At 44.4% G+C, this 10,253-nt stretch overlaps 1 protein-coding gene across 1 annotated transcript in view; it reads right to left on the bottom strand.

The window, feature by feature from the left end:
- Positions 1–7,353: 7,353 nt before the first annotated feature.
- The window catches only part of LOC149792925 (beta-1,4-galactosyltransferase 2-like), a 51,722-nt gene continuing 48,822 nt past the window's right edge, over positions 7,354–10,253 (bottom strand). The window contains exons 5-6 of the mRNA XM_089966775.1: positions 9,487–9,625; positions 7,354–8,678 (exon numbers count right to left, since the gene is read on the bottom strand). Coding sequence (XP_089822901.1) covers positions 8,640–8,678; positions 9,487–9,625 — 178 coding nt within the window. The 3' untranslated portion in view covers positions 7,354–8,639. The remainder of the gene's footprint in view (positions 8,679–9,486; positions 9,626–10,253) is intronic.

Genomic DNA, 10,253 nt, shown 5'->3' on the forward strand with positions numbered 1-10,253 from the left:
TGATTGTTTGCTGTTTGTTTTGTCTTTTTGGGTTGGTTTTTTGTGAGGTGAGGGGTTTTGAGAAGCAAACGATCACACATCCCCTCATCTCCTGTCATCCTGTCTTTGAGGGAGAGTGGGAGATTGTTTATAATGTGATTGTTGCTTAGAGAATTGATATGGAAGTTTCTGGGGTGCCAGTTTCCGTACTTCTTCGATCTTATCACCGAACATTGGAGGCGATCCGAAGTTAGTGGTTCGCAGAGTCAGTGTATAATGAGATCTGAGCGAGATAAAGCGAAAGCTTGCGTCCCGTCGCAGCGGATCCAGGTTAGCGGACGCTGTCAAAGCATTCGCCATAGCATGGTTGGCCGCCTAGTTAATAACCTTAGATATTCTAGCCGTTGACTCCCAAACATGATGATTGCTAGACTTATCTGCCAGCCAGAAAATTACCAGCGACGCCACATCCAACAACGAAGACGTGGCACAATGCTGCGACCGAGCTTCAGTCATATCGCTACGATGTCTGCAGTGTGACAGTTTATAGTGATGTCTAGCACTGGGTCATCATGCCGCAGACAGGTAACATGATGTCCCACCCAGTCACATTATCCTGACACAAGGCCGACCAGTCCTAACATTAACCTCTTAATGCTGAGAGCCAAGCGAGGCAGCTGTTAGTAGGCGGACGCTCTAACCACTAGGCCACCGGAGCGGTGGACTCGTATAGTTGAGAGGACAGTAAGATGTGATAGTGCTCCTCTACTGATAAAAAATGACAGTTCCGTAACAATAGAGAACTTATGCAAGATAATATACCTAAAACATTTTATACAAAACATTAATCAACAAATGAAAGGTGACATTAGAAATAAATTGAAAACCGAGCTTGACAAGACAGGTAAAGAACTGCACAGCAGAGATGTTAACTCGACTAGACTACAATAAGAATTAGAAAGATGCAAAGAGGAAGAGAAGAAGTTATCCAAAGACAAAATGGCCTTGTGAATATCACTCAGGGAGAAGAATAACCAGCTGGAAGGTATAAAGGCTCACTAACTCTTTCTACACCAATTGCTCGGTGATAGAGTATATAATAAGGATAAAGAAAATGTAACTACAAAATGTACGGCACAAACTCAGACATTACTAGCTGATATAGTGCGTATGGGCAAACCTTCAATTGAAACACAAACGGCAAATATGACGAATGCGATCAATGCTCTTGACTCTGATTGTACCAAACGGCGGAAGCATTTATCGGACTAAACGGGATATATGACCAAGAACAGAGGCGGTCGTATGAAATCCACTGGCTCAAGGGAAGGAGTGACGCTGAAACTGTCCATCATACACAATACCTCTAATGAAGAACTTACAGTAATTAATGATAACGGTGTACGTGGTTATCACCACGATCAGAAATACTCAGCACGAGCACACACAAGACAAAATAACTTATTCAAAAAAGAAGACGATATATTGTTGGAGACACTTCTTGGAAGCAGGGATGACTGCATGTTGTCTATTGACGATGATGTATGGGATAGACTCATGATGGTGACGACAAAACAGCATAGCTTCATTCTACAATAAAATGTATGCCCTACTATCAACCAACACGTCGAAACATAACAGCAATAACGATTAATAAAGTATCATTAAACAAAGTTAAAGGCCAACGTCTTCTTGTCAAATCCGCAAATTTTGTAGTATGACAGCTGTATACAGTTATATGTATGTATGTATGTATGTATGTATGTATGTATGTATGTATGTATGTATGTATGTATCATCATCATCATTGGCGACTCGGTCTCGAAAGACCTTGCGAATAGCGCCCTGGGGTGTTGCCTGTCTCTGTTGGCAACGTCTGCTGTGGCTGTGCAGGCCTATACGTGAGTGACAGTCCCTACTGCAGTTGGTGCAGACATACTGGGAAGTCTGCATTACTGTGGTTGCTGTTGCGTTCTTCTTTCTCTTACGTTTCTCTGCCACCAACTGGCCTCTCCTCGCATCAGCGACTGATATGCCATTGTTTACCATCAGTCTCCAGGTGCCTCGGTCCTCAGCCAGCTCTTCCCAGCCATCGGGTGAAATGTTGCATGCCTTCATGTCCCTCTTGCACACATCTTTGAAACGGAGTGAGGGGCGTCCGACTCTTCTCATGCCAGTGGCCAGCTGTCCATATAAGATGTCCTTTGGCAGCCTTCCATCCTCCATGCGTCGGACGTGACCCAGCCATCGAAGGCGGCGTTTAATTAGCAGGGAGTACATGCTGGGGGTACTTGCACGCTGCAGGATCTCGCTGTGTGGAACACGGTCTTGCCAGCTGATTTTCAGGATGCGTTTTAGGCACCGTATATGGAAGGAGTTGAGCCGGCGTTCTTGCCTCATGTAGGTACTCCACGTCTCACTTCCATATAGAAGGGTGCTGAGAACGCAGGCCTGGTAGACTCGGACCTTGGTGTGCTCTGTCAGCGCGTTGTTTTCCCAAACCCTCTTTGTTAATCGAGCCATGATGGTGTTTGCCTTTCCAAGCCTTCTGTCCAGCTCCATATCAATCGAGAGAGTGTTGCTGATGGTTGACCCTAGGTAGGTAAAGTTGTTGACTGCTTCCAGGGTGACACCATTGATTTTGATTGAAGGGGCAATGGTGGTATCTTGCACGCTGACATTTGTTTTTTCCAAGCTGATTGTGAGACCAAAGTGCGTGCAGGCAACAGCAAAACGGTCTCCCAGTCTCTGGAGGGCTTCCTCGGTGTGGGCCACAAGAGCTGCGTCATCTGCAAAAAGCATCTCCCTGATGAGCACAGCTCTCACTTTGGTCTTTGAGCGCAGTCGTGCCAGGTTGAACAGGCTCCCATCAGACCTGGTGTGTAGATATATGCCATCCGTGGACGTGTCGAAGGCGTAGGACAGGAGCAGGGAGAAGAAGATCCCAAAAAGTGTTGGTGCCAGCACGCAGCCCTGCTTCACACCACTGTTAATTGGGAAGGAAGTTGAGGATGATCCATCATACAGGACTGTTCCCTTCATATCTGCATGGAAAGAGATTATCATGCTGAGGAGTTTTGGGGGGCAACCGATCTTACTCAGAAGTTCAAAAAGGCCCTTCCTGCTGACCAAGTCAAAGGCCTTGGTGAGGTCGATGAACATCATGTAGAGTGGTTGACCTTGCTCTCTGCTCTTCTCTTGGAGTTGTCGTAGGGAGAAGATCATGTCTGTCGTCGACCTGCCTGCTCTGAAGCCGCACTGTGATTCCGGGTACACACGGTCTGCCAGCAACTGCAGCCTGTTGAGTATGATGCGGGCGTAGACTTTACCAACAATACTCAAGAGCGAGATCCCTCTGTAATTATTACAGTCACTTCGGTCGCCCTTGTTTTTGTAAAGGGTCACAATTGTGGCATCACGCATGTCTTGGGGGACTACTCCTTCCTCCCAGCAGCGGCAAAGTAGCTCGTGCAGTGGTTTAATCAATGCTGGTTTTCCACGTTTGATAGCTTCGGGCGGGATGCTGTCACTACCTGGTGCTTTGTCGTTTGGAAGGCAGTCGATTGCTTTGCTGAGCTCCTCTAAGGTTGGCACTTTGTCGAGCTCTTCCATGGTGGGCAGATTCTTTATGCTGCTGAGGGCTGCATCAGTGACTGACGTTTCTCGGGAGTATAGTTCTGAGTAGTGCTCCACCCATCTGGCCATCTGTTGCCCACGGTCTGTGATCTTCTCTCCCGTCAGGGATTTCAGGGGAGCGACCCCTTTCACTTTAGGGCCTAGAGCCTTCTTGATGCCACTGTACATGCCTTGGATGTGTCCGGACTCGGCACTGCGCTGGATCCCTTCACACAGTTGTTGCCAGTACTCGTTCGCACACTGTCTAGCAATGCGTTGGGTGTTACTTCGGGCACTTCTGAGAGCAGCAAGCGTCCGTTCATTAGGGCATTTTTTGTAAGCTATGAAGGCTTTTCGTTTCTCCTCGATTTGTGGTTCCATCCTTGATAGGTGTGCATTGAACCAGTCCTGGCTGGGTCGTTCCTTCTTGCCAAACGTTGACATAGCTGTACTGTAGATGGCACCCTTCATGGCGTTCCACTTGGCTGTAGCGTCATACTCAGGCAGGTCCTGGAGAGCCTTGTTCAGGGCAGACACATACTCCTCCACCTTGGCAGGGACTGACATCTGTGCAGTGTTTATGCGTGGACATCCTTTGGGTTTTGTGCGGTGTAGCACGTGTGGCTGTAGTCGCACTCTGCTGCTCACAAGGGCATGGTCGGAGTCACAGTCTGCACTGTGGTAGGTTCTGGTGGAGAGGATGCTGTTAAGGGCAGAGCGCCTGGTGATGACCAAGTCGAGTTGGTGACAGTGATGAGATCTGGGGTGTTTCCATGACACTTTGTGTTGTGGCTTACACTTGAAGAAGGTGTTTGTGATGCACAGGCCATGGTAGGTGCCTAGCTCCAGCAGTCTCTGGCCGTTTTCGTTGGTCTTTCCAGTGCCATGATATCCGAGGCAGGTAGGCCAGGACTCGTGGTCCGCACCTACTCTGGCATTAAAGTCGCCGAGGAGGAATAGTGGTTCATTTTTGGGGCATCCTTTGATCTGTTCGTCCAGCTGCCCATAGAACTGATCCTTCACGTCTTCTGATGACGTGAGGGTTGGGGCGTAGACACTGATGATGTTGACAGGACCTGAAGTAGTGGTGAGGCGGATGGACAAGAGACGCTCAGTGCCCCCTGTTGGAGGTTCAACCGAGGCCAGGAGATTGTTTTTGATGGCAAAGCCCACTCCGTGCTGACGGGGCTCCTCAGGTTCTCGACCCTTCCAGAAGAAGGTGTAGTTTTCCTCTCTGAGGGAGCCACTAGAGGCGAGCCTGGTTTCCTGGAGGGCAGCTATGCTGATATTTAGTCTGGTGAGTTCTCTATCGATGATGGCCGTCTTTCTGGTGTCGTCCACTTCTCTGAGGTCGTCGGAGATGCCTGTACACATGGTGCGCACATTCCAGCTTGCAAATCGAAGAGCTGGAGTCTTCTTTATTGGTTTCTTGTTTCTTTTGTCTGGTGTGGAATTACCGTCTGCTTGTCATGCTGAACAACACACTGAGCTCCAGACACCCACTGGAGCAGGCAGACGATGGCGGGTCAACACCTTATTGACCGGGGGCTGCCCGGCTTGAGGCGGGCGATAGTTGGCCAGTGGACACGATGATCCCTCCCACCGTCAAAGCTGACCCGTGGCGCCCCTTCCCTACGCCAATCAGGTGGGACTTATAACCCGTAAACTGTCAGCTTCCGTGTTGTTTCCTCACTCAGTAGCGAGACTGGAGTGTCCTCTCCAGGGCGCAAGCCTGGGCGTGGAGTATGGAGATCCTGGGCTGCCCAGACGTCAGGATCCCCCTCTCGTCCTTGCTGGTGGGGTCCAAAGGAACGCTGAGCATGACATTTGGCACCAGTTTGGATGCAGGAGCTGCCGGAAGGAGGTCGTAGTCGACCCCCAGCCGCCTTAGGGGCTCCACTCCTGATTTTCTGTCTGGGTTTACTCCCGTAGCCTTTCCTTCTCCCGAAGATATCCACAAGGCAGTGGAGCCATAATCCAATGGATGGGACTTGGTTGGTTTTGAATCAGAGTTTCCTTCTCCTAGATGAACTGCCTGACAAGGCTAACGAGCTTCATCTGCCCGGGTTTGGGGTCAGAGTTTCCCTTCTCTTAGACTGGTTGTCTGCCAAGGCTAATGAGCCCAGTCTGCCCACCCAGTTATACCGCCGGGTACTCGGTCGCGCCACACAGCAGGCTCTGTTAAAACAGGGGGCACCGCGTGAAGGTGCTGCTGTGGACACAATAGTGTAGGAGAGGCCATATGCAAGTAACCTCCTGCCCCGCAGAGCGAGACAGTGGTCCTGCAGCGATCACTACACCTGGGAAGGAGAGGCTATGAGAGACGCTTCACTTTCCTTTGGCAAGCGGGACGTCAGGCCCAGGCCACGCACCCCCCGTGTGTGTGTGTGTGTGTGTTTATGCATATTTCCAGGATATTTATATATGGTTTTATGTATTTATATATCTCATCTTGTAATTGCATTATTTGACGATGTATTTCTCTTGCTTGCGTTCTCGTCTATGCTGTGTCTCATAATCTTATGATATGTATAATCCGTATTTTCTTAACCTGATATAATCTTTGTTGAAGAGGTAATGAAGTCAGACAGTCAGTCATAGATAAATGCATGCACGCACGCATACGCGCAAACAAGTACATATATGCATAAACACATGTATAATGTAGAAAGAACTACATATATAATTACATTGTTATAAGTTTTCAATTTCCTTTACGTTACTGTTTCAATGTTAATGTTAAACACATAACAATATAGACGTATTAACATTTTCGAAATATTATCATCATCAAGCAATTGTTAAAAGATCAGTGCCATGCTGAGCCAAATGATTGCAGATTTGCATAATTGCAGGTATTGAGATATTTCGTTTTGTCATTACGGTAGCTGACACAGTACTACTGTTGTATTTTCGTCACTTTTCGGTTGTATTTCATGATCTTGTATTATCCTGAATTTGATTAATCTGATGTAATATCTGTTGAAGAGGAAATAAAGTCTGTCAGTCAGTCAATCAGTCAGTCATACATACACACACATCCATCCATCCATCCATCCATCCATCCATACATCAGCACATGCCTCTACAGCAGCGAAAAATGGACCACCTATGCGAGACACGAGAGGAAACTCAACATCTTCCACCTGAGATGCCTGCGGCGCATTCTGCACATTCAGTGGCGGGACAAAGTACCCAACACAGAGGTTCTGGAACGCGCCAACATGAACAGCATGTTCTCCTTCCTCAGCGAGAGGCGCCTTCGTCGACTCGGCCACGTAAAGAAAATGGACCCAGGCCACATTCCCAAGGACCTGTTATATGAGGAATTAGCAGAAGGCGCACGACCGACTGGACGACCACGTCTGCGCTAAAAAGATGTTTGCATGAAGGACACGAAGACGGCCAACATTTATGTCAACGACTGGGAGAGCTGTGCTAACGATCGTTCCACCTGGCGCCTAGTTGTCAGACAGGGCGTTAAAAAACCCGAGGAAGACAGGAACATAAAGCAAGCTGAAAAGAGAGCTAGAAAGAAGGAGAAACAACAACTTGCTCTGGAGATACACCATCGTCTCCCGTAGACGGACGAATGCCAAGACATACATACATGCATGCATGCATGCATCCATCCATCCATGCATCCATCCATCCATCCATCCATACATGCATACATACATACATACATACATACATATATGTTAGCCCGCATTGGAAATTCAAGATATTTGAGGAATTTCTAAAAAGAAAGAAGAACAATTTTCTTTTATACAAGTAAATATTTTTCTCAGATTTTAACTGATCAAAACAGAAGAACAATCTGCATAGGTAACATGGTATCATATGTTACATGATGTAGGTAACATGGTATCATATATTAGATGGTGTAGGTAACATGGCATCATATATTACATGGTGTAGGTAACATGGTATCATATATTACATGGTGTAGGTAACATGGTATCATATATTACATGGTGTAGGTAACATGGTGTAGGTAACATGGTATCATATATTACATGGTGTAGGTAACATGGTATCATATATTACATGGTGTAGGTAACATGGTATCATATATTACATGGTGTAGGTAACATGGTATCATATATTACATGGTGTAGGTAACATGGTGTAGGTAACATGGTATCATATATTACATGGTGTAGGTAACATGGTATCATATATTACATGGTGTAGGTAACATAGTATCATATATTACATGGTGTAGGTAACATGGTATCATATATTACATGGTGTAGGTAACATGGTATCATATATTACATGGTGTAGGTAACATGGTATCATATATTACATGGTGTAGGTAACATGGTATCATATATTACATGGTGTAGGTAACATAGTATCATATATTACATGGTGTAGGTAACATGGTATCATATATTACATGGTGTAGGTAACATAGTATCATATATTACATGGTGTAGGTAACATGGTATCATATATTACATGGTGTAGGTAACATGGTATCATATATTATATAGTGTAGGTAACATGGTATCATATATTATATAGTGTAGGTAACATGGTATCATATATTATATGGTGTAGGTAACATGGTATCATATATTACATGGTGTAGGTAACATAGTATCATATATTACATGTGTAGGTAACATGGTATATATTATATGGTGTAGGTAACATGGTATCATATATTACATGGTGTAGGTAACATGGTATCATATATTACATGGTGTAGGTAACATGGTATCATATATTACATGGTGTAAGTAACATGGTATCATATATTACATGATGTAGGTAACATGGTATTATATATTACATGGTGTAAGTAACATGGTATCATATATTACATGGTGTAAGTAACATGGTATCATATATTACATGGTGAAAGGAACATGGTATTAGACACTAACATAGTATCAACTAACCAAACAACCACGCACGCACGCACGCACGCACACACACACACACACACACACACACACACACAGAGACAGTGCATCATCAAAGTATACATATAGCACTCTTAAAATGGTATCGCAGAAATAGACAACTCTATGTCATCCCCCCATCGGAAATTCAAGGTATTTTTCGAATTTCTGAAAAAAAAGAAGAAAAAGTATTTCATTTTATTGAAGGAAAACATTTATTAAAGATGAATTAATCAAAGCCAGAAGCGATAATTTGCTTATGAGAATAACTATCTAGTTTGTATTAGTTTGAGACTGTGCATGATGAAGTAGGAAAGAATAAATAAACTAAGAATATGTTCAGTGATTGCTATTTTAACGTAGTCGATATACGAATACCCCTTGGGGTGGAGAATTAAACTCTATCAAAATGGGGTTACAATGTCAGTAAAATAGATACATACATACATACATACATACATGGATGGATGGATGGATGAATGGATGGATGGATGGATGGATAGATAGGCAGAGATAAATATAATGTATAAAAAAGCTACGTGTTAACGTGAGTTCTGATAGATAGATAAACTGTATAAAAGAAAAATAAACTGCGTGTATACATAGAAAACCATTAACCATATCAATCAGTCAATGTTATGTTCGTCAGCTTTGACTCGGATCCCATAACATGTTAAAAATCCTAAATAATAACATGCCTTGGTCAGTGACAATCAAAAGAAGCCGGCCTGTGCTCGTTTTGACTCTCACCCTTATTATTCCCCTGCATGTTTACCACTGAACTGAAGCGGTTCCCACATGAAAGATACATATGATCGAAAACTCCATTTTAACTCCAGTAGCAGCCACGAAAGATGTATTATGAAAAATGACCGTCCACAATAGATGTACGGTGAACATTGACCGAACTATAATCTTTCTAGATGTGTGATACATGTGAGCAGTTAAAATGTGATTAAATAAAAATTTAACTGACCTTTAAAAGTTCATCTTCTTTAACTCCTATTAGAAGCCAAGTGTACAACTGGTTGTATTCGAGGGCAAACCTCTTGAAACGTATGGTCTCCACTCCGTCTTCCATTTTTCTTGCTAGAACATTTCTTACAAGTCCATAGCTTTAAAGAGATGAAGCTTAGATTTCAGAAATGACAGTAGTGCAGATAATGATTGTGTATCAGATACACTAGGCTTACACAGAGTTGTCATTATTAGGCTTACTAAGAGTTGTCAAGACTGGTCTTACATGGATTAGACTAGGCTTACTAAGAGTTGTCATGACTAGTCTTCCATGGAGTTGGCTAGGCTTACATGTAGTTGTCATGATACGTCTTACATGGAGATGACTAGGCTTACAAGGAATTGTCATGACTAGTCTTAGAGGGGGTTAATACGACTAGTCTTAGATGGAGTTGACTAGGCTTAGAAGGAGTTGGTTCTACTAGTCTTACGCAGAGTTGACTAGGCTTACACGGAGTTGTCATGACTAGGATTACAAGGAGTTGTCATGACTAGTCTTAGACGGAGTTGTCATGGCTAGGCTTAAACGGAGTTGTTATGACCAGTCTTAGACGGAGTTGACTAGACTTACACAGAGTTGGTTTTACAAGTCTTACGTGGAGTTGACTAGGTTTAAACGGAGTTGTCATGGCTAGGCTTACAAGGAATTGTCATGACTAGTCGTACACGGAGTTGTCATGACTAGTCTTACACAGAGTTGTCATGGCTTATACGGAGTTGACTAGA

The sequence above is a fragment of the Sinohyriopsis cumingii genome, chromosome 8 (assembly GCF_028554795.1).
Source record: "Sinohyriopsis cumingii isolate HCF-2022 chromosome 8, ASM2855479v2, whole genome shotgun sequence".
Taxonomy (NCBI): domain Eukaryota; kingdom Metazoa; phylum Mollusca; class Bivalvia; order Unionida; family Unionidae; genus Sinohyriopsis; species Sinohyriopsis cumingii.